General features: G+C 51.1%; 1 protein-coding gene across 2 annotated transcripts; it reads right to left on the bottom strand.

Annotated features, from left to right (window-relative positions):
• Nucleotides 1–7728: 7728 nt before the first annotated feature.
• MTPN (myotrophin) lies at nt 7729–24226 on the bottom strand. Of its 2 annotated transcripts, none has more exons than XM_073650188.1 (4): nt 23980–24226; nt 20203–20316; nt 19895–19978; nt 7729–10337 (listed from the first exon to the last, which is right to left on the bottom strand). In XM_073650188.1, the coding sequence occupies exons 1-4, from the start codon at nt 24049–24051 to the stop codon at nt 10251–10253; spliced, it is 357 nt and encodes a 118-aa protein (XP_073506289.1). In that variant the 5' UTR covers nt 24052–24226; the 3' UTR covers nt 7729–10250. The 2 variants fall into 2 exon arrangements, with proteins under 2 accessions (XP_073506289.1, XP_073506290.1); XM_073650189.1 differs by lacking the exon at nt 23980–24226 and adding an exon at nt 23288–23410.
• Between the last annotated feature and the right edge of the window lie 588 nt (nt 24227–24814).

The following is a 24814-nucleotide window of genomic DNA, read 5'->3' as shown; positions in this document are numbered from 1 at the left end:
AGTCCAGTTTCTCCTTACACCTGCCCTGACGTTACAGGTGGACACATGGTCTTTGGTGTGTGAGCGCTATCCGCCGCGTATACCGCCATTGCGTGCCCTGCAGTCGGCAGCCCGTGAATCTGCTATGAATTATTATGTCTCATTGAGCTTTCTTTGCCGGTGTCCATTTTCCATTCTTGCAGTGACATTAATCGCCGCCGTCGCTCCGGCCATGTTTGTGCGCGCAGTATATTACATCGTACCTTGCGGTAATAAAGCCGCGCTACCACCTACCGCCATACTGCTCCTCTGCTCCACTAATGCCATTAATCATTGTCAGAGAGCAGCAGCGCTCTCCGGCTGGTCTCCTCCCGCGCTCCCCTGTGCCTCCTCCCCGCCGCCGTGAGGATGAGCGCGGTGCTTGGTATGCACCTGACGTCGCCGGTCGCTCTCTGCTGCCAGAGCCGACCACCGCAGCCGCCGCCGTGCACTTCTGGAGGAGACGAGCTGTTTGCAGAACAAAACCAACGTGCAAGAAAAGGCCATAAGTGTATGACCGGTGGGGGTCTGGCCACTAAGACCCCCGCCCATCAAGAGAACAAAATAGTGGTCCCTTATCCTCCTTGGTAAAGAGCAATGTGTGATCCCCGGAGGCATCAGCGCTCCCATTGGAGTTAAATGTTACACGCACACCGCTAGGTTCAGATAGGGGCGAGACAGGTTTAATGAATTCGTTGGAATCTTGGGGGAATCGTTACTCAGGGCGACCATAGACCATGTGCTGCAGCTTCTCTCAGGCACACGATAGATTCAATTGCTGACCAGACACATCTGACAAGAGTCTTTTCCAACAGTTTAACAGTGGAATTTAATCTGAAGCACGGCCAGTGCAATTCAGGGATATTACAGCAATAATCTTCATTATAGTACAGTCTGAGTTTCTTGAGCAACCGGCTCCAATAACAATACAGTAGTTTCTTCACAAGGCACAGTATTACAGTCTCTTCACTAGCATAATTCAGCATAGATTAGATCTCTTAGCAGCACACTTCTATGCATACACAACCACAGGCTTTTCCTTCACAAGGACACAATAGTACACAGCATTCTTTATCCTGCATAGAGATGGAGGGGGGAAGGGTTTGATGAGGGAGATGATCCCTGTGACAATTCGTCCAGTCCTTATCTTCCTGCCCGATAATACTCCACACTGTTAGTTCAGGGAGTCTATCTGACCTGTGTTTAGTTTCTCTCCAGATATGAATCCTGTTCCCTTGCCTTCTGTCAGATACAGATCACACCCCCCTTTGTCTATGGCTTCAGCCAAACTACAATAACAACTTCCCCACAATCCTACTGGGGCTCTGCTAAAACACTCCCCTTCTCCTGTGACTGTGTTAACCCATCTAGTTGATGGATGCTTCTGGAGCACAACACTTCCTATCTCCTGTGCTTGTGTTATGTGTAATAGTTGCTGAATGCTTTTGAAGCAACAGCACTACTTCTGCATGTCACACAAAGGGAGGTGGTCGTGCACACACTAACGATCCCATAGAGTGGTAATGCGCATGCGTGACACTTCCTCATTCACTTCTATTGGAGTGGTAATAATGCACATTCGTGACCACCTCCCCATTCGCTTCTATGGGAGTGGTAATAGTGCGCATGGTTGACCACCTCCCCATTCACTTCTATGAGAATGGTAATAGTGCACATGCGTGACCACCTCCTCATTCACTTCTATGGGAGTGGTAATAGTGCGCATGTGTGACCACCTCCCCATTCGCTTCTATGGGAGTGGTAATAGTGCACATGCTTGACCACCTCCTCATTCACTTCTATGGGAGTGGTAATGATGCGCATGCGTGACCACCTCCCCATTCACTTCCATGGGAGTGGTAATAATGCACATGCGTGACACCTCTCTGGAATCAGCTGTGCACATGTAAGACCACCACTGTATTTACTGACTATGGAAGATGTGGTGACACATGCGCACTCCCATAGAAGTGAATGGAGAGGTGGTCACACATGTGCACTCCTATAGAGGTGAATGGAGAGATGGTCACATATGCGTACTCCCATAGAGGTGAATGGAGACGTGGTGACACATGCGCACTCCCATAGCGGTGAATGGAGACGTGGTGACACATGCGCACTCCCATAGCGGTGAATGGAGACGTGGTGACACATGCGCACTCCCATAGAGCTGAATGGAGAGGTGAGGACACATTCCCACTCCCATAGAAGTGAATAGAGAGGTAAGGACACATGCGCACTCAACAAGATCTCACTTATAGTAAATGAACTAACAATGATAGACTGGTACAGGAGGAGCGAGGACCCTGCCCTTGCGGGTTTACAATCTACAAGGGATGGGTGAGGATAGAGTAGGTGAGGGTAGAGCTGGTCGTGCAGTGGTATGGTTGAGCGAGGGTTACTGTTGGCTGTAGGCTTGTCAGAAGAGGTGGGTCTTCAGGTTCCCTTTGAAGGTTCCCAGGGTAGGCGAGAGTCTGGCTGACACCTCTTCATTACTAAACCTAGGGCTTGGTGTCAGCGACACCTAATCCCATTACCCCTAATCCCATTCAAATATAAAGTGTAATTTCTGGGGCAGTGAGATCTGCTATTTTTAGCCTAGGAAGGTGCCATTAGGCAAACATGTTCCCTGGCTATTAATAACAGCTCACAGCTGTTTCATTAGCCGCTGTGTCCCCACGATCAGAAACCAGCAGCGCTTTGGACACAGAAGCTTTTCGCTGTGTCCAAAAAGCTGTGTTCTAATACCACACTTGTTTTGTCATTACATGCGGATCCACCGCATATAATGACATTTCAAATTGGTAAAAATCTGCAGCGGAGACTACAATTTCAGTGGGCTGAAGGGGGTCTCCGGACCATGTTTGGTGCCCCCTAGCAATGCCCCACCACCTTTAATTCACATCCACATAATCAACTGAGCCAATGTCGTTGATCATGCGGCTCTCCCGACCAAAGAAAGACAACTTCATATACTCCTATGAGACAGTCGGAAGACCCCGGCCAGAGGGTTCATTGCGGTCGAGATTGGACCAAATTCCACGAATGACCTAAAGCTTTTCCCGGAATAATCGCTAATCGTAGATCCCATAGGACCGAACAACTGACAGGTATGATCAGCCCCCGATACGGCGCGCACACATCTGTCCGCCCTCCATCTACCTGGCTCCTTATCTCAACAGGTACGGGGAGCGGCGGCTGCACCACAATCCCAAGATCTGAGCGACGGCAATTTCCACCTTCTATTCAGGGTCCGGCAGCCGGAACAACACCGGACACCTGCTATCCAGGCGAATAGAAAGAAAAAAAGGGGCTTTTCACTACGGGCTCAACAAAGATAAAGGAAATCTATAGATTCAGATCAATCCGGCGACACCGAGACAAAATGCAATTACCGCGTTAGTTTCAAGGAAATCCGAGATACACGGCAGGATAGACATCAACTATAATCCTTATCAATGTCCACAGTGCAACACGCCTCTGTGGCCCCAGACTGACAATCTGCCATAACATTAACCCTCCTGCCCACCAAGATCAGAGATCCGGCCCGGTGAGGCCTGGACTCCGCGGACCTCCGCAGGAGTCCGGCGAGATCCTGACAGTGGCCCGGAGCGGCCTCCACGGATTGGACTGGATTTTCCAGCGCATCCCTCGATCGGTCGGCTTGAGACCTGGGGAATTTGGATACAAGTCGTTACCTTTGTAGTGTTCCCGACCAACCATTACCCTGATGAGAGGCCATGATGATGATGATGATGCCATTAGAAGACCCCACTGCCATGAAGGGGGCAAAGGTTCTGTACGATGTATCTGCATAATGCCAGGATACAAGGATCACAGCAAAACATCGTCCCATCACACTACCCCGCCGACCCGTGCTCTTTCCATAGGGCATCATGGTGTCACCTCTGCCCTATGGTTGGTGATATCAACTTCCTGTTTGTGGCACATTAGTATATGGGAGGGTGAAAACTTCTCCAGATGGGTGGTGACCATGGCGGCCATTTTGAAGTTGGCCATTTTGGATCCAACTTATTTTTTTCAATGGGAAGAGGGTCATGTGACACATCAAACTTATTGAGAATTTCATAAGAAACAATGGTGTGCTTGGTTTTATGAAATTCTCAATAAGTTTGATGTGTCACATGACCCTCTTCCCATTGAAAAAAATACAGTTAGCCAACTTCAAAATGGCCGCCATGGTCACCACCCATCTGGAAAAGTTTTCACCCTCCCATATACTAATGTGCCACAAACAGGAAGTTGATATCACCAACCATTCCCATTTAATTTAGGTGTATCCATATAAATGGCCCACCCTGTACATATTATACTAGATGGTGGCCCGATTCGAACGCATCGGGTATCCTAGAATAGGTATGCTGCCGACCGGGCGCAATCAGCAATGCGGTGTTAAAATTTGGCACCTATATCGCAGATTGGTCGCGACCGCCGGCCGTGACCAATCAGCAGAGCGGGGTTTAAATTTGGCGCCAATAATGCTGATTGGTCGCGGCTGGCGGTCGTGACCAATCAGCACAGCAGTGTTTAAATGTGGCGCCCAAATCACTGATTGGTCGCGGACGCTGCCCGCGACCAATCAGCACAGCTTTGTTTAAATTTGCCGCCCATCTCGCTGATTGGTCGTGGTGGCCGGCCGTGACCAATCAGCGTCGTATTAGTGTGGGGCCGGGAGCGGCGCTGCTTGTGCGGCTCAGTATTAGCGAGGACCGGGGAGCGGCGCTGCCTGTGCGGCTCCTTCTGCTGCGAGAAGCCGGGAGATGAGCGGCTACTCGCAGCAGAAGCATTCCGACCGGCGGCGCCGCTCCCCGATCCTCCGTTCACACTTGCTGTCGGGAGATCAGCGGGCCAAGTCGCTGATCTTCCGACGTTAGTCGCATGGAGGTCAGCGGCGCCAGTCGGGGTAGTTGTGCTGCTAGCGCCGCTCATCTCCCGGCTGCATCGCCGCTGAGCTCCGTCCACCAAATGAGCCGCTAACTGCCGCCATCTTTTTTCAGAAATCCCGCAGCGCTGATTGGCCGCTGCCGGACCAATGAGCGACGCGGGATTTCCAGGACGGACGGACAGACAGACGGGATAAGACAATTATATAGTAGACTAGATGGTGGCCCGATTCGAATGCATCGGGTATTGTAGAATAGGTATGCGGCCGACGGGGCGCAATTAGCAGAGCGGCGTTTAAATTTGGCACCCAAATCGCTGATCGGTCGCGTTCGGCAACCGCGACCAATCAGCAAAGCGGTGTTTAAATTTGGCGGCAATATCGGTGATTGGTCGCGGGCGGCGGCCGCGACCAATCTGCGGACCGTGTTAGTGAGGACTGGAGAGCGTGTTTAAATTTGGCACCAAAATCGCTGATTAGTCGCGACCAATCACCAGAGCGTTGTTTAAATTTGGCGCTAAGCTCGCTGACTGGTCGCGGACGCCAGCCGCGACCAATTAGCACAGCAGTGTTTAAATGTGGCGGCAAGATCGGTGATTGGTCGCGGCCGGTATTTAAATGTGGCGCCCAAATCGGTGATTGGTCGCGGGCAGCGGCCGCGAGCAATCAGCATCGCGGTGTTTAACTTTAGCGCCAAGATCACTGATTGGTCACGCTCTCCGCACGTGACCAATCAGCGAATCGTATTGGTGAGGAGCGGGGAGCGGAATCGTATTGGTGAGGACCGGGGAGCGGCGCTGCCTGTGCGGGTACTTCCGCTGCGAGAAGCCGGGAGATGAGCGACTGCTCGCAGCAGAAGTATCCCGACCCGCAGCGTCGCTCCCCGGTCCTCCCTTCACACCCTAGCCGCTGATGTCTCCACAGTATCCGCATGGTGTTACAAAGGTCCGGACATTTGTGTTAAAAATCGCTGATTGGTCGCTGGCGCTGGCCGCGACCAATCACCGATCTTGGCTCCACATTTAAACACCGCTGTGCTGATTGGTCGCCGACGCTGGGCGCGACCAATCACCGATTTTGGCGCCACATTTAAATAGCGTCCGCGACCAATCAGTACAGCTGTGTTTAAATGTGGAGCCAAGATCGGTGATTGGTCTCGGCCGATATTTAAATTTGGCGCCCAAATCGGTGATTGGTCGCGGCCAGCGCCAGCGACCAATCAGCGATTTTTAACACAAATGTCCGGACCTTAGTAACACCATGCGGATACTGTGGAGACATCAGCGGCTAGGGTGTGAAGGGAGGACCGGGGAGCGGCGCTGCGGATCGGGATACTTCTGCTGTGAGCAGTCGCTCATCTCCCGGCTTCTCGCAGCGGAAGTATCCGCACAGGCAGCGCCGCTCCCCGGTCCTCACTAATACGATTCCGCTCCCCGCTCCTCACCAATACGATTCGCTGATTGGTCGCGCTCTCCACACGCGACCAATCAGTGATCTTGGCGCTAAAGTTAAACACCGCTCTGCTGATTGGTCGCGGCCGCTGCCCGCGACCAATCACCGATTTGGGCGCCAAATTTAAATATCGGACGCGACCAATCACCGATCTTGGCTCCACATTTAAACACCGCTGTGCTGACTGTTCGCGGCCGATATTTAAATGTGGCGCCCAAATCCGTGATTGGTCGCCGACGCTGCCCGCGACCAATCAGCACAGCGGTGTTTAAATTTTGCGCTAAGATCAGTGATTGGTCGGGTCCGAAGACCGCGACCAATCATCGAATCCTCTTGGTGAGGACCGGGGAGCGGCGCTGCCTGTGCGGGTACTTACGCTGCGAGAACCCGGGACATGAGCGGGCGCTGGCAGAAGTATCCCGATGCGCAGCGCCGCTCCCCGGTCCTCCCTTCCGCATGGAGGTCAGCGGCGCCGGCGGTCCTTCCGCTGATACCGGGCGGGAGATGAGCGCCTCGCGCCGCTCATCTCCCGGCTGCATCTCCGTCCCGCAGATGGGTCCGGCGGTCAGGTTCCTTCTGCTGTTGCCGGCTGGGAGATGAGCGCCTCGCGGCGCTCATCTCCCGGCTGCATCGCCGCTCAGCTCCGTCCCGCAGATGAGCCGCTAACGGCCGCCATCTTTTTTTCAGAAATCCCGCGGCGCTGATTGGCCGCTGCCGGACCAATGAGTGACGCGGGATTTCCTGGACAGACAGATAGACGGGATAAGACAATTTTTATATTTATATATATAGATGTATAGATTAGCTCCCCCTAGTGGTGGCTGCAAGCAGTCAGAAATGAATATTTCAATACAGTGCACAGGGAAGCAGAGTATATGAAGCTCTGAATCCTGTAAAGATTCAATGAGGCTAGGCTGCAATACCATAATTAGCCACATGGACAAGAGAAGCGCTACTTTAACCTGTTAATCACATCTTAAATCTTACAAGTGGTTTTCCAGGCTTACTATATTGATATATAACTATGAAGAGAGCATCAAGGACAGATCAGTGGGGTCCAACACCCCTATCAAGCAGCTGTTTTAAGCTACGGCCAGCTGTAAACTGAATGGAGCAGACCACTACATAGTGGCCATTTACAGGTACTGCGGCGCCAATTCACTTCAAAAAGGAGCTGAGCTGCAGTACCAGGGAATGGCCACTACTCAGTGAACAGTGCTCGGCTCCATTTCCGTAGAAATGTCCCGTGTCGGAACCCCAATGAGGATAGTTCTTCAATCTTTAAGCCCCTTTAATATTTTTTTTAAACCCCTCCTTATAAATTAAGACATCATTTTACTGACATGACCACCACAAAGAGTTATTAATATTTATTGTACTTTTTTTCCTTTGGAGTGAACTTCCAGATGAAAAGTAAAAGTTTAACAAAACAGAATAGAAATAAAGTGTAGAGACAGAAGAAATGATGTTATTAGTGAGATTGGGGGGGGGGTTTAGGAAAGAAAACAAAGTTATCGACTTAAAGCAAGCAAAGCAAAAAGGGGTCAAAAAAGAAGATGCAACTCTTGAATCCAGTCTCTTACTATGAAGCTTTTTCCTCGGGGGTTTGACTTCTAAGGCCTCGGATATGAATGACCCTGGGTGCCGGGGTCACAATGATGACGGGCCCCATGCATCCTTGAGGGGGCCCCATGCACATAATACATTCATCACTTATAATCAACATCCAATGAACATCGGACATCGCATAGAAAAGTGCCAGGTGTCATTCGCTGGGAGGTATTTTAGCAGCCGAAGTCCTGGAGCTACAGGAAGTTAGTGCAAGCTGTCTTCCGAGTGATGGGAATGGTCTAAAAAGTTGCTGGCTTTAGGGAAACCTGCACAAAGTCAAGACACAATCCGTCAATGCTGCCCACCGTTAACGGATCATAAAAAGTGCTTCAGTGGAAAGGAGGCAGAGACGTCACTGGTTCCGATAACGTTTTGCAGCAGAATCAAAAAATAAAAAGCGATGAGAGTGTTACAATTGTAAGCAGGCAAAAGATGGACATGTGACCACTTTAATAAGAAAAGGGAGAGTGTGGAGAATATTAATAAAAAAAAAAAAAAGTAAAGGCCCACTAAGTCTACATCCTGCAGCACAGCATTTAATAAGCTGTAGACAATCCCAGCAGACTCATTTTTTTTCTTCTTCATTTTTGCATTACAATACAAAAACTACAGTATTGTGTCAGGATTTTCTTCTGTCTTGATTCACTGCATAATGTTTCTGCTGCAGGCTGTAGGTTTAGTGAGCCTTTACCCTGTCTTTTGATTTATGAGCACCGATCTGAAAAATTCCTTGTCGTTCTACCTGCACTCTCCCTTTGACACATAAGCAGACTACTCCCCTGCCATCTTAATGTGCACGGGTGGCAGAGAGGATCTCTCGCTCTACCGACGTGTGAATCAGAGGATCGGCGCACTCTACTTTTTAAACCTGCTCCTAAAGTGGTCCAGTTACGTCAAATAATTTTGTCCCTAATCCGCCTGCACCAGTTTACTTTAATCATTCAAAGAAGGCAGGGCATGCTGGGAATTGTAGTTGAAACTGCTAAGAATAGGAACTGGTTAGCTAAAATGGAGTGGATTTAGCAGTTCTGAAAATAAATTTAAAAAAAATGGTACATTCCATGAATTTTAAGAATAAGGGGGCAAAAAAAATAAAGTAAAAATGGTCAAGCGTACAGAAGCGTTACATGTGTCATGTCTCCGTTACTACAGTCCTAATGCTGATGCAGTCCCTCCAAATCACAGATACAAAAATACACTATAAAAAGCAGCTAACAAGCAGGTTTTAATGCACAGAATAAGTCGGTGGAAGCAAAGAAAGAAAAATAATAATAAAAAAAAAAAATTCCCACCAACTGTAGCGTATAAGAAACTGCTTAAAGGAAAACTCCATTTTTGACCATTATTTTACTTGGCAGATACCCTTCTTCATTCTGCAGAGATCTTAAAGGGGTTGTCCGATACCAAAACTTTTTTTTTTTTTCTTTCCCCCAAGGCATCAATATTTTAAACTCAAATGGAGGCATAGTTAGCCTTTAAAACATCATCCTCAAAGCAGATACATCTCTCGAATAGGTCTGCTCTGTTTGAACGTTACCAGGACCGCTGCAGCCTGTGATTCCCTGCAGCGTTCAAATGACTAAAAGAGTGTGTTATCGGAGAAAACGGTCTTGGCAACTGCTAATCAGAGCAGACAAGTGAATATACCTCCAATTTTAAACCATCCATGCCTAGAAAAAAATAAATAAAAAAAATTGTAAAGTGTGGATGTGACTGCAGCACAAAAAAAAAAAGGTCAAAATCTGTACAGACAGGAAAGCTGAAATACTCGCAAAGTCTGTGGATTTTATGCTGACAAAAAAGGACTATTCCTTTAAGTGCATTTTTGGATTTTGCCCGCTCTGCGGCATGGAGCGCGGTTCACGGATTTGGGTCAGGATTTCATCTATACGATACAAAAACCTTATTGACCCGCGTGGGATGAAACGTTTTATTGAACAATATAGAACAAGTGTTAATCCCAGGGTGAACTTCCCCCGAGCAATAATCCCTACAGATGGGGAATTTGGGATCGTTCCTAGGTCTAACACCCCAGGCGACGCGCCGCTCTCGTGACAGCGGTACATTCGCTGATCTTCGAAAAACATAACCTAGCGCTCGGGTATTTGGTGGCACGGAGACGGCTGACGATCTCTCGGTCGTTAACTTTGGGTCCTTGGATTTAAAAGATGGCAGAAAAAAAACAAACAGAAAATTAGGAAAAAAAAAATAAAATAAAAATAAGACAGCAGTGAGAGGCAAATGTTGCAGACAAGCTCCAGTCCCATCAATGAAGCAGGTCCTTAATAGACTGGTTGTCTGTGGATTCCAAGGCACTCAGTCCGTCAGGTCCTTTTACGTTCTTGTCAGCTCCCTGTCGGAAGAGAAGAAAAAAACAGTAAGTGAAGATGACAGGCGAGCGAGGAGGATGGGTTCAGGCTTGTAAAAATGAGGAGTGCAAAAAAAGTATATAAAAAAAACAAACAAAAAAAAACAAAACAACAAGCAGCGACAACCACAGCAGCAGCAGCGACAACCACAGCAGCAGCAGCGACAACCACAGCAGCAGCAGCGACAACCACAGCAGCAGCAGCGACAACCACAGCAGCAGCAGCGACAACCACAGCAGCAGCAGCGACAACCACAGCAGCAGCAGCGACAACCACAACCACAGCGGATCCCAACTTTGAGACCCTAATCTACTGGTTCAACTTGCTAAGAAATGACTGGCTGATGTGATCTAAACAGCTAGCTGTCATTAAAGGGACTGTAATTTCACCGTCCCTTTAACACATTCATGGCCGGTTAAATGTTCCCCATTTTAGCTTTTTCATTTTATTCTATTTTTTTCCTCTTATTCCAAGAGATATAACTTTATTATTCCGTCACACGGCTTTTTTTTTTTTTTTTTTTAAACATGACGAGTGGTTTCATTTTACCATATAATTGCACTAAAAATAAAAAAATAAAATTGTGTGAAATAGTAAAAAAATAAAAAAATGGGTGACAGTTTTATTTTTTTTTTTACTATTTACAACTGTTTTGGGGGTTTTGTTTTATGGACATCATATGCTTATTTTATAAAAAATATTTTTATTATTATTATTATGTTATATTTTTTATTGTATTTTTTAAGTCCCCATTGGGGACTTGAACCAGCGATCTTGTTGGTAGCTTCCTGGCAGTATAACACAGCTGGCACCTGCCGGGTAAGGAACGGGCCAAGTTCATGTATTCTTATATCAACATAAGGAAGAGGTTAAATCTTTTAAAAAAATATATATGTATTTTTAATAATTGTGGTATTTTCTTTAAGTAACATTTAATATCAGACCCCTTCATAGCAAATGCGAGAAAAACAAAGAAAAGGCTAAAAAATAAAACCGTAGTACGAGCTGGGATTTGTACTGCGATCCGGACTCTGTAAACAATAATTGTAAATTAAGCCACATATTCGGTTTTTTTATGAGTTACAGGAAATATCTTCAAGCACAAGACAGGGGAAAAAAATAATAAAAAAAAAGTTAAATAAAAACGGTGGTTAATGCCGTCGCTATTTTCTGGTGTCTGCGCCGGGGAGCTTTATTGCTTTTAAAAAAGAACAGTAATTAGTTTCGGCAGCACTTTACACTGCGGCGGGAAATTGGTTTTGCGGTGGGGTTGTGTGTTTATCGGTTCGCAGACCTCAGAGGGGTTGGATTGCGCTCGTAGATCTAATGTCGGCTCTAGGATGTAATAAAACAGGAATGTGAATTTCTGCTCCGTACGATCCGGTCTCTCATTAGTAAAAAAAAAATAAAAGGAACGTGTTATGGGTAGAATAAATCCGGTCCAACAAGTGGGAGTTTCTCTCCTTCATTATTGCTTTACGGCAGCAGACTGACATTGGGCCTCATCTGGACCATCATTTTCAAGTCTTAACCCCTGAGTCAGGTGCCCACGAAGGAAGGCGGCTCAGGAGTTGGACCCTCACCATACCCACCACATAGCTGCTGTTGTAGACAAATGTGCCTATCAGAGCTAGCTCCGCTACTACTGTTTAAAGAGTAAACGTCATTTTAAACTTTTTTTTTCATAAATCGATATTACACATGAAAATAAGAAACTTTGTAATATATCTTAATCAGAGAAATCTGTTTCGATCTCCTGAGCTGATCTTTAATTCTCAAAATGCTCAGTTCATGAGTAAAATGTGTCTTCAGTGAATACAAATTTTCCCATTAATGAGATAGATGACAGTTGGTGCTTATAGACTTCTATGGAGAACTAGAATGCCCGCGTCTCCGCCCCCAGCTCCTCCCCAGAATGCCCGCGTCTCCACCCCCAGCTCCTCCCCAGAATGCCCGCGTCTCCACCCCCAGAATGCCCGCATCTCCACCCCAGCACCTCCCCAGAATGCCCACATCTCCGCCCCCAGAATGCCCACATCTCCGCCCCCAGAATGCCCACATCTCCGCCCCCAGAATGCCCACATCTCCGCCCCCAGAATGCCCACATCTCCGCCCCCAGAATGCCCACATCTCCGCCCCCAGAATGCCCACATCTCCGCCCCCAGAATGCCCACATCTCCGCCCCCAGAATGCCCACATCTCCGCCCCCAGCTCCTCCCTAGAATGCCCAGGGTATGGAGAATTTGTCAAGTCCAAGCTTTAACAGGAAATTACATAGTAAGAAGTGGTCTGTCTCCATCTACCAGAAGCGATGGTTCATTAGGTCACTCCTCACCGAGGGCTGGATGCTATAGAGACATGTGTAGGCCCGGGCACAGGAGAGGCAGTGCACTGTGCAGCAGCACGTCGCATGTCACAGGCAGGGTGAGGACCCAGGAGGGACAGAGATGACAGGCTCACAACAGCCCGATAGCGACAGGAAAAAGAAAGCCGTCTGGAAGCGATTCAGTGATATCAGAACATTCATGTCGGAAAGTTTATGGCTGCCACAAGGCGGATCAATAAAATTAAAAACAAAAAACACAACTTTCTTGGTGTTTATCCCTTTCCTCCTCGCTCCCGGTCTGATCAGCTGAGCCGGGCTTAAGGGCCCTTTTCAAGATCTGAGCCAGATTTCTAGCCTCCTCATCTTGATCTTCATAAAGGGATGGAGGGGGTGGGGGGGATTGACTCGGGGAATATCTGGAAAGGATTCGACTGCCAACTAATTACAAAAAAATAAGAGTCTTTGAATGAAGAAGAAAAACGAGCGGAGCAGGATCGCGCTACATTTGAAGGACATTGGTGATAAAACTACAGACAAGCCGGAGTAAGATTGACAGCGCCGCGTCCTGAACGCCACCCGAGATGAAAGACGTTAATTATTTCTTGCTCTTCATTACTTTATTCTGGGGGGGCTACACGGACGTCAATCACATCGCTGCTCCTCCGTAAACAAGACCTGCCACCTCGCCGCCCGCCAAAACATCAGCGCTTCCGACAAATACATCTCCATGTCATCCATTTATTGGACCACCACTGGTCCTAGGGGGCATTGCCTGGCTGTCCACAGACCCTCCGCCTGTGTTGGCATCACACTTTTGGCTGCCCTCGAGTTACAGTAGGATTGTACAGTTTCCAAGGGTGGTGTCCTTTGGGCGCCAAGTCTGTGGTCAGAAGAGTGGTCCTCTGGCCTCCACCAGGTCAACCAACATCACTAGTTTCTCCAAAGGAGGTCACGGTAATACGCCGGCTTCACCGTAGCTTGCCAAGAGATGCCCGTAGATACTCGAGGGTCGCTTGACCTGCAGCCATCGCTTTCATACTCATGAACGCCCAATTGAGGGGGACAAGACTTCTCCGGCATTGACTCATCAAGTTTCATCTGCCCGATCGTTGGAGAAGACATCAGATCCTCTCGAAATAGGGTTCATCTACCAGTCCTGGAAGAATCCGATCACCTTCCATTGTGAGCACTTGTCACGTACCGATGACGGACATTAGGATTTGCCTCACGTTCCCGCTCTGTGCCGTCCTCTCCTTATCTGCTAGGCTGCAGCTCTACGAGCGTCAACCTTCATCATCTGCGACAGTACAAAGTGAGATCTGCCAATCAGACGCTTTCCATGGAACGTGCGTAGGATGCTAGTCCCCCCCCCTCCGGCCGGCGGTCCATCCGCTACCGCCTTCCTGGAAAGATGAACGGTTTCCCGCGTGCTGTGATCTTATCGTCGCCTGCAGCATCTCCGCCGCCAGACACGTCGTTTGTAATGTGCTACCGAAATAAATGGGGGCTAATGTAACGACCTCTGCGAGAGGCTTCATCCGGCGGTAACCTCTTACTGGCCGATCACAAGGAATCGAGAATAAACCTTCTTCCAAAGCTCTGTTGGAATAGATCTGCCTGATCCCGCTATCCTTCCCGAAACAATACAACACAGGGTTAGTTCTGTTATAGTGGAAACGCATGGATCTGCGTAGGAGCTGTGGCCCGCTTCACTTTTTTTTCTCACCCATTTTGGGAGGCCCCAAGAAAATAGAAAAATATTGGATTTCAGGAGGTGGACTAATGGCTTTAATAAGACTGATCTGCAATACTAGACATGACCTATGGACAGGTGTGGCGCTGTTTCTGAAAGAAAGCATCCATGATTTTCTAATTCTGGACCAGCCCTTTAAGAAGGGATCCTAGGACGCCCCATTTTATCAGCTGTTTTCAGCTCCATATACTATGTAGTGGCCGTTCTCAGGTACTGCAGTGAATATGATCTGAACTGCAGTACGAAGAATAGCCACTACATGGTAAGGGGAGCTGTTTCAGAGCTTCATACTTGTGTATTTCAGGTGGAGGGGGCAGCAATCGATTGGAGTGCTGGACGTTGGAACCCCAACGAAATGATAGGCCATCGATATCCTAGTCCTGGACATCCCCTTTAAAAGAGGACCTGATAAATATTCATGAATATTTAATTTTTTCCCCTGGTGTAAGTGCTGCTGTTCTCCTGAATCCGGCGATGTTTTCCTTTTGTTTCTACGCCTCTCCATTCCTGAGATATCGCCCCTTCTTCCCTGTATATAAATCTAATCATCTTAGCCAAGTGGGAATGTTCATCTTTAAGACCACGCCTACTTGGCTTAAAAGGTTTAAAATTTAAATACAGAGAAGACTGTGCCATATCTCAGGAACGGAGAGGCGCAGGAAGAAAAGAAAAACATCGCCGGATTCAGAACAGCGGCATTTACACCAGGTAAGAAAAAATAAAATATTTTAGTCACGTGACAATTCCTTTAAGCAACACTTGTCGCCTGTGAAGATATTAAAAAAAGCCCCTCAGTGCTAGAAAATCCAATCGGCATAGAATATCAGAGCTGAATAGATCTGGACATGGCATTCGTGAACCAGGAGGCTCAGGATGAATAATGTTAAAAAGAGCAGCGTGAAAAATATATATTTAATCGCTCGTTGCTGCGATCTCACCAGGGTGAGGGGCCCTAATCCGAGAAGTATTCACAAAAGCAGGACGCCCGTCTTATGCAGCGTCCCCCTCCTCGCCGCTTTTATCCAAGCATAAAAGGAGACAATCTGAAGGACAGATGCCAGGCGGCGTACGGTAAGATCCTCGAAATATGCTAAGCCACTAATTCCAGCAGAGCCGTTTGGAAATGGAAAAAAAAAAAAAAAAAAAAGACATAGCGGTGCGGCGGCAGCGAGATAACGGGCGGAGGACGCTGGCACCCCGGGCGCATTATCACTTGTAGGTTACAAAGCAGCACAGAGAATTAGAAGAAGGGTCATGTCGTGCTCCACTGGGCCGCTCAGAACAAAAAATAATAAAAACACACACACACACACACACACACACACACACGGCCCGACGGCGCGGTTATGCGCCAAGTAAACATTTAATTAGGTTTTTGGAAGCGTGCGGCGTACGGAGAATGCAGAGGAGGAGACGCGGATACTGAAGAGCGGAGCAAGAGAACAGAAGTGGTCACCAGGGAAAATCAGGCAAAAAATAATAATAAAATAACAGGAATGATTCTAATGAGAACAGGAAGGTCGCGCATCTCAACTCCGAGGGCGAAGAGGATTTGCCAAAAATAGTTAATGGTTTTCTTCAGCACTGTCTGCAATCCGCCCCCTTACCAAATGGAAGCGAGGGGCGACGATCACGTTGCAGCCCCCCCCACCTGCCGGGAGGTGCAGGACACACACATAGGGTCTGCTGGGGCACTTACACGGATGTCCCAACTGATAATGGCTGATCGCTGGCGGTCTGACTGCTGGGACCCCCACAATCATAGAGAGCCGAAATACTCTGCAAGAATGGGGAGTGGAGGCAGCCACACCCCCGGCAAAGTATGGTGACGCCATCACAGTATGATGCCCCAACTGTAATCCCCCCCCCCCAAGGTATAATGGGCCCCTCCATAAAGCCCCCCCCCACGGTATAATGGGCCCCTCCATAACGCCCCCCTACGGTATAATGGGCCCCTCCATAATGCCCCCCCCCTACGGTATAATGGGCCCCTCCATAACGCCCGCCCCCCCCCTACGGTATAATGGGCCCCTCCATAACGCCCGCCCCCCCCCTACGGTATAATGGGCCCCTCCATAACGCCCGCCCCCCCCCCTACGGTATAATGGGCCCCTCCATAACGCCCGCCCCCCCCCTACGGTATAATGGGCCCCTCCATAACGCCCGCCCCCCCCCCTACGGTATAATGGGCCCCTCCATAACGCCCCCCCCCCCCCACGGTATAATGGGCCCCTCCATAACGCCTGCCCCCCCCTACGGTATAATGGGCCCCTCCATAACGCCTGCCCCCCCCCCCCCCTACGGTATAATGGGCCCCTCCATAACGCCTGCCCCCCCCCCCCCCCCCCCCTACGGTATAATGGGCCCCTCCATAACGCCCCCCCCCCCCTACGGTATAATGGGCCCCTCCATAACGACCCCCCCCCCTACGGTATAATGGGCCCCTCCATAACGCCCCCCCCCCCTACGGTATAATGGGCCCCTCCATAACGCCCCCCCCCCCTACGGTATAATGGCCCCTCCATAACGCCGCCCCCCCCCCCTACGGTATAATGGCCCCTCCATAACGCCGCCCCCCCCCCTACGGTATAATGGGCCCCTCCATAACGCCGCCCCCCCCCCCTACGGTATAATGGGCCCCTCCATAGCGCCGCCCCCCCCCCCCCTACGGTATAATGGGCCCCTCCATAACGCCGCCCCCCCCCCCTACGGTATAATGGGCCCCTCCATAACGCCGCCCCCCCCCCCCCTACGGTATAATGGGCCCCTCCATAACGCCGCCCCCCCCCCCTACGGTATAATGGGCCCCTCCATAACGCCGCCCCCCCCTACGGTATAATGGGCCCCTCCATAAAGCCCCCCCCTCCCCTACGGTATAATGGGCCCCTCCATAAAGCCCCCCCCTCCCCTACGGTATAATGGGCCCCTCCATAAAGCCCCCCCCTCCCCTACGGTATAATGGGCCCCTCCATAAAGCCCCCCCCCCTACGGTATAATGGGCCCCTCCATAAAGGCCCCCCCTACGGTATAATGGGCCCCTCCATAAAGCCCCCCCTACGGTATAAAGCCCCCCCTACGGTATAAAGGGCCCCTCCACACAGTCCTCCATACAGTATAATGGGCTCCATACGGTATAACGGGCCCCACACAGTCCTCCATACAGGTATAACGGGCCCCACACAGTCCTCCATACAGGTATAACGGGCCCCACACAGTCCTCCATACAGGTATAACGGGCCCCACCATAAAGCCCCCCCTACGGTATAAAGGGCCCCTCCACACAGTCCTCCATACAGTATAATGGGCTCCATAAAGGTATAACGGGCCCCACACAGTCCTCCATAAAGGTATAACGGGCCCCACACAGTCCTCCATAAAGGTATAACGGGCCCCACCATAAAGCCCCCCCTACGGTATAAAGGGCCCCTCCACACAGTCCTCCATACAGTATAATGGGCTCCATAAAGGTATAACGGGCCCCACACAGTCCTCCATAAAGGTATAACGGGCCCCACACAGTCCTCCATAAAGGTATAACGGGCCCCACACAGCCCTCCATACGGTATAATGCCACAGTATTGCTGTATGTAGCAAAAATCACGGTCTCCTATGAATGCCAGCCAGAAAATGGTGCCCACAGAAAAACAGTCATGACAGGCACGGGTGTCTACGGCAGACCCACAACAGTCTTGGCAACCTCTGACTGAGGCGCCCCCCTGCCAGCACGCTGTAAATGCTGCCGTCAGAGATGGACAGTGGTATTTTACAGGTTAACAGCTGCAAATGAAGGCAGATGATGGCCGAATTACAGCCATCTGCTGGGAAAGATGCGTGTTCAGTTCCTGAGCCCGCATCAAAGACTTTCGACTTACTACAAACTCCACCCACCCCCCCCAAAAAAAAAAAAAAAAAAAAACACCAGCGCATATTCTATCAGGAAAGCATTGCCTTTCCGTTTTCATCAGCGCGGCCACAGGAATGACCTTATTAAATCTATTAGACGGGAATCATCTGATATAATGAGTCATTTATGGCAGAATAAATTAATTCTCTAACGCTGCGGCCGCAGAAAAATCACTTCCAGGAACGTTTTAATCTTTTTTTAACTAATAAATATTAAAAATAATGAACGTGCCCTATGTAAGGAGTTGCAGCACGGGGCGCAGATTAACTCCGCTTTTCTCGCCTCCTATGCGAGCTCTCCGGTTGGACGGAGAAGATGAGGAAGAAATGGATTTGACAGAGGAGTCAAAAACCGCTTGCGACAAGATGAGGCGGAAAGGGCCGAGGTGGAAACGGCACCAGTGTCAGCCTGGGATCAATGTAATGTCCGGGGGAGAGATACAAGAACAGAAGAGGGGCTGAAAGATCAGTAGTCCCCTCCTCCCCGGCGGCAGCTCACACAGCCCCAGTCCCCTCCTCCCCGGCGGCAGCTCACACAGCCCCAGTCCCCTCCTCCCCGGCGGCAGCTCACACAGCCCCAGTCCCCTCCTCCCCGGCGGCAGCTCACACAGCCCCAGTCCCCTCCTCCCCGGCGGCAGCTCACACAGCCCCAGTCCCCTCCTCCCCGGCGGCAGCTCACACAGCCCCAGTCCCCTCCTCCCCGGCGGCAGCTCACACAGCCCCAGTCCCCTCCTCCCCGGCGGCAGCTCACACAGCCCCAGTCCCCTCCTCCCCGGCGGCAGCTCACACAGCCCCAGTCCCCTCCTCCCCGGCGGCAGCTCACACAGCCCCAGTCCCCTCCTCCCCGGCGGCAGCTCACACAGCCCCAGTCCCCTCCTCCCCGGCGGCAGCTCACACAGCCCCAGTCCCCTCCTCCCCGGCGGCAGCTCACACAGCCCCAGTCCCCTCCTCCCCGGCGGCAGCTCACACAGCCCCAGTCCCCTCCTCCCCGGCGGCAGCTCACAGACCCAGTCTCTTCCTCCCCGGCGGCAGCTCACAGACCCAGTCCCCTCCTCCTTCCTCTGGCAGCTCACAGACCCAGTCCCCTCCTCCTTCCTCTGGCAGCTCACAGAATCAGTCTCCTCCTTCCTCTGGCAGCTCACAGAATCAGTCTCCTCCTTCCTCTGGCAGCTCACAGAATCAGTCTCCTCCTTCCTCTGGCAGCTCACAGAATCAGTCTCCTCCTTCCTCTGGCAGCTCACAGAATCAGTCTCCTCCTCCCTCTGGAGAATGCGTCTCCTCAGCTATAATGCCATGATACTGCAGAGCGCTCCTGTGCTGACCAGCAGGCAGAAAGCCATTTTTATTGGTTGCCCAACTACCAGATGGTGTCATGCTAAGAAAATGTTGACTTTTTCTTCAACTTTTTAAACAGAATTTACAATCTATACAATTTAATGCTGGGACAACTCCCTTTAAATTTTTTTAAGTTTTCCAACTTAAAAGGGGATGTCTCGCCTCCACAGCACCCCGTCTGGATGTATTTTTCCTGGCAGCCATAGTATCGTAGAGGTGCTCACCCTTTCCAGAAGCAGCTTGACAGTTTTGAAGTGACCCTCGTAACAGGCGGACAGAAGAGGGGTGATGCCATGTTTATCTGCAGCCTAAAAAACAAGAACCACCCATCATCTTTGTGAAGGTCACACATATTAAAAAAGTGTCCAGTAGACGGCTAAGGCTCCCCCTAGTGGTGGCTGTAGGCAGACAGAAGTTTACCGGTACGGTGCTCCCATTAAAGAATTTAGAACTTTCTTTACCCCCCCAAACTTTTTCCTAATGTTGCTGTACGGCAGCTTCGCCATCTTTATACTACGCCAGTGAAACCTACATTAATATCAGCTCCTTTTGCCAAGAGATATTCCAGGATCTCGTCCTGCCCGCAGTCTGCGGCGTAATGTAGAGGCTTTCGTCCTCCCTCCAGCGTCCGGTTGACGTCCACACCCTGTCCAAAAAAATATATATTTATAAATGGAAACCATCATTGTAGCCCCCTATAAATAAAGTTCAGCATTGAATAAAGGCCACTTGTCTACAGTAAGCTCCCCCTAGTGGTGGCTACTGCCAGCCATTGTTTTATCAGGTGAGTTTTTTTCAATAAATATGACAAATAATGGGATATTCAGCGATTCGAGGAAAACGCCGTTTATTTATTGCATGTTGCTTTCCTAAAAAAACAGCGACGCTGCATAACTTCTGTTATGTCATAAGAGATGCTGCAATCAATTTCCCATTCAGGCGGTGACGCAACCAGCGCAGCGGAGGCGACGGGAGAATAACGCAGCGGCTGTCAGTGCGGAGGACGAGCTCGCCTGCTCTGCGCGGTCACTGCTCCTCAGCTGCCGTCACATTCCTATACAGAGTGAGGGGCAGACGGCCCTGGCGTACCCGTCCTTTCCCTTCTGCGGCACCCGGCGCCCCCAGTCATTGACCCTCTACGGCAACCCCCCCCAGTCATGGCCCCTCTAGGGCAGCGACCCCCCCCCCTCACCCAGTCATGGCCCCTCTAGGGCGGCGAACCCCCCCTCCCCCAGTCATGGCCCCTCTAGGGCGACCCCCCCTCCTCCCCCAGTCATGGCCCCTCTAGGGCGGCGGCGACCCCTCCTCCCCCAGTCATGGCCCCTCTAGGGCGGCGGCGACCCCTCCTCCCCCAGTCATGGCCCCTCTAGGGCGGCGGCGACCCCTCCTCCCCCAGTCATGGCCCCTCTAGGGCGGCGGCGACCCCTCCTCCCCCAGTCATGGCCCCTCTAGGGCGGCGGCGACCCCTCCTCCCCCAGTCATGGCCCCTCTAGGGCGGCGGCGACCCCTCCTCACCCAGTCATGGCCCCTCTAGGGCGGCGGCGACCCCTCCTCACCCAGTCATGGCCCCTCTAGGGCGGCGGCGACCCCTCCTCACCCAGTCATGGCCCCTCTAGGGCGGCGGCGACCCCTCCTCACCCAGTCATGGCCCCTCTAGGGCGGCGGCGACCCCTCCTCACCCAGTCATGGCCCCTCTAGGGCGGCGGCGACCCCTCCTCACCCAGTCATGGCCCCTCTAGGGCGACCCCCCCTCCCCCAGTCATTGCCCTCCCACGGCGCCCCCACCCCAGTCATTCCCTTCTACGACGACCCCTTCCCAGTCATTGCCCCTCTACAGCACCCCGTCTTCTCCCATAGAAGTGAATGGAATGAGTAGCACAGATGGAATGACCACCTCCCCATTTATTACTGGCCATAAAATAGCAGCCCCACCACACGGGCTAGGGGGACCCTCGCTCTGAGGATTGCTGCCGATCTATTTGCCATTCGCAGGACAGCGGCGTGCAGCTCTAGGATCAGCTGTAATCACCACAAACTACAATGGCTGATAACAAGGAACAACAGCTCATATTCACCTGCACAGCAAGAGGAGCCCCGACCCTGAGACTCTAAAGGCGAAAGGGAGAGCAAGTTTCTGAAGCACCACAAAGCCCAGCGCTCCCACCCCGCCAGAACAAGCGGTGACCAAGGTGAGTACACAACCGAGTATCTAAGATACACAATGTGTCACCGCTTCCTGCAAAGCCAGCTCACGCCTCTCCTGAAATACTCTGTGCTGCTGGAGAACCTAACTCTTGGGTCTGTGATCTCTCACCTCACCAGCAGACAGGTCACTGTCCCCCACAATGTCAGGTCACTCCTCTCCCGCTGCACAGTGACTGGCACAAAACACCACGGGGAAAATTATGTACAAAAATTCTAGAAAGTGGCATAAACTGGGCGTCCTGCACCTGCCTCACATCTAGGGGGAGCAGTGAGTGACGGCCCGACCGATAGCCATCGTGGGAACATTGCCGGGGGGGATTCACTACTGTGCAGGACAGGTGCGGCCTCCGGGGGATCACCGGAGATGCACAAGGTCACCAAACACTGCAGATGCCGATCATCCTGAGCTCCCGGGTTCATGTGCACAACTACCAGAGAAGGCTGACAGGGAGGGGAGGCTTGCCCCTCGCCCCGTCCTCTGTAGCCACAGCCCTGCGCCCGCTATTCTCTATCGATTCCCCCACTCATGTCTGGATATGTTCACACAGATCCCTGACGTGACGACTACAGAGATCCGTTATCTGCTCCTGCAAAATGTTCAAGGTCCAACAACTCCCTGATGGAAGCATCCCGCCAGCGCCCCCTATCTGCAAGAATATGGCTCTGCAGTTTACGTTACGTGACAATTCCAGACAGGTCAAGATCTCTGTTTGCCGTCAGTGAATAAGAACCGCGCGCCGACAGACAGTGTGCGCTGATCACAGGGGCGCACCGTGAGGAGAACCCTTTAAAAGGGGCTATACACTTCATTGACTTATTAATGATCTTCATCATTTTAAGACTCGACAGTAACAGGAGGATGAACGTCGTCCTCCATCATCACAGGCACAATTTTATTTTTCGCCACCTCCAGGAATAGCCGAATTACTACTGATCAGGTCACAGACAGCAATGACCGCGCAGGATTCATCATATGACTGCACTGAGACCGGAGGCGCTCCGCATCCAGAGCCTGCACATGTCTGCCACATTCAAGACGAGGCTGCAGAGCCCCAATCATTGGGGTCCCAGCGATCAGCAAGTCCATAGGTAACAGACGGCCCTACACCGCCAGCTGCTTCACAGCTCCGTCTACTCACCGACACCATGTAACGAGCAGCGAGGAAGCGACAGCGGGGACTGAGCAAACACCATTAACACAAGAATAGCACCCTGTATTATACCCTAGAGCTGCACTCACTATTCTGCTGGTGCAGTCACTGTGTACATACATTACATTACTGATCCTGAGTTACATCCTGTATTATACTCCAGAGCTGCGCTCACTATTCTGCTGGTGCAGTCACTGTGTACATACATTACATTACTGATGCTGAGTTACATCCTGTATTATACTCCAGAGCTGCACTCACTATTCCCATCTCTCACGCTGTATAATTATTTCCGTCCACAGACGCCGCAGCTGCTGGGAATCCCTCGGTGAGTGAACACATAATCCTTCTGAGCTGCGCTCTGAACTTTAGCTCCTGTCTATTAATAGTGGAGGTTTATTGGACAATTGCATAACTAGCACTTCCTGACACCTTTACCCTCCAGGCGATGGGTCGGTTGCAGCCATCTGGAGCTGAACTCTACAGGTGTCCGCAGCTTTTTAGTTGGTGTTGAAACTACAATTCCCAGCATGCCCCACCGGCCGCAGGGAAGCCGCGGACACTTCTGCTCATCACTTCGGCGTCTGTGATTACTGCAATTCCCAAGTTCAGAACTGCATTCACACTTCAGAGCTGAAATCTCAGTTACTCTCCTGCTTCCACAGTGTGGAGATCTGCAGCATTTACCCCGGGGTTTGCTGTAACGTCTGCACACAGAAAATAACCACAGAAAGTTCTGGGTGGGAGCAGCGCAGGGGAGAGTTCAGCTCTGAAGCACAAGAAATTATTAATGCAGCTCAAGAATTAAATAAAGTTGATTCAACTTAAAGGGGAGCTCCATAAAAAGGAGTCCTAAAAGGTGTCATCAAGTGACAGGAGGGAGGGGTGGCCTGCCCTCTCACAGTCCACCCATATATACACACATATACATATACACAGCCGCAGCTCCTCACCCCGGATATAAACTCCTTCACGGCGTCCAGGTCTCCGTTCTTCAGCGCCCACATCAGCTCCTTGTCGCACATGGCGGACGGTGAGGGCGGCGGCGTCTGCGGCGGGAGGAGAAGACAGAGAGCGGCCTGGCAGTGACAGCAGCAGCCTCCGGGGCCTCTATCTATCTACTTCCCACTCACACAGGGACCACGGAGCGCCACGCCCTCTCGCTGCGTCCTGACGTCACCGCGCACGGCTCACGTGACTGCCTGACGCTACAGCTCCACAATGCGTCTCCTAGCAACGGGCGGCGCTGATTTCCTGTACGGACCGGCGGCGTCACGTGATCGCTCGGTGCCGCTGATTCCGCTTTTCCCGGTACTTGTATGCAGGAAAGTTGTGTCATTCTCCAAATAACTCCGTCAGTCAGCCATCATGCGCAAGATCTCTGCTGTGTGCACAGGAAGGTGGCCGTCATTATTGGCGAGAAGGGGCAGTTGTGGGGGAAGCGAAACCCAGGACCAGACCCCCCAAAATACAGACCCCGGACCAGACCCCCCAAAATTAATACAGACCCCCGAACTAATACAGACCCCAAAACTAAGACGGACCCCAGACCAGGCCCCAAAACGTATACAGACCCCAGACGAGACCTCTGGACTAATACAGACCCCCCTAAACTAGTTCAGTCCCTAGACAAGACCCAAAAACTAATACAGACCCCAGACCAGAACCCTAAACTAATATAGACCCCGGACCAGACCCCTAAACTAATGCAGACCACAGACCAGACCCCCTAAACTAATATAGACCCCGGACCAGACCCCTAAACTAATACAGACCCCAGACCAGAAC

The sequence above is a fragment of the Phyllobates terribilis genome, unplaced genomic scaffold, assembly GCF_046119375.1.
Source record: "Phyllobates terribilis strain yellow unplaced genomic scaffold, ASM4611937v1 Scaffold_10__3_contigs__length_209671492, whole genome shotgun sequence".
Lineage (NCBI taxonomy): Eukaryota > Metazoa > Chordata > Amphibia > Anura > Dendrobatidae > Phyllobates > Phyllobates terribilis.
Note: the sequence above shows the minus strand (reverse complement) of the source record. Positions and strands in the feature narration are given on the sequence as shown.

Bases quoted from the DNA above. Each gene is read 5' to 3' on its own strand.
- MTPN (XM_073650188.1), bottom strand. From the start codon at position 24,051: ATGTGCGACAAGGAGCTGATGTGGGCGCTGAAGAACGGAGACCTGGAC. The intron at 20,317-23,979 runs GTGAGGAGCTGC...TTTTTTGGACAG, and splicing joins TGAAGGAGTTTATATCCGGG to GGTGTGGACGTCAACCGGAC. The intron at 19,979-20,202 runs GTAGGTTTCACT...CTTGTTTTTTAG, and splicing joins CAAAAGGAGCTGATATTAAT to GCTGCAGATAAACATGGCAT.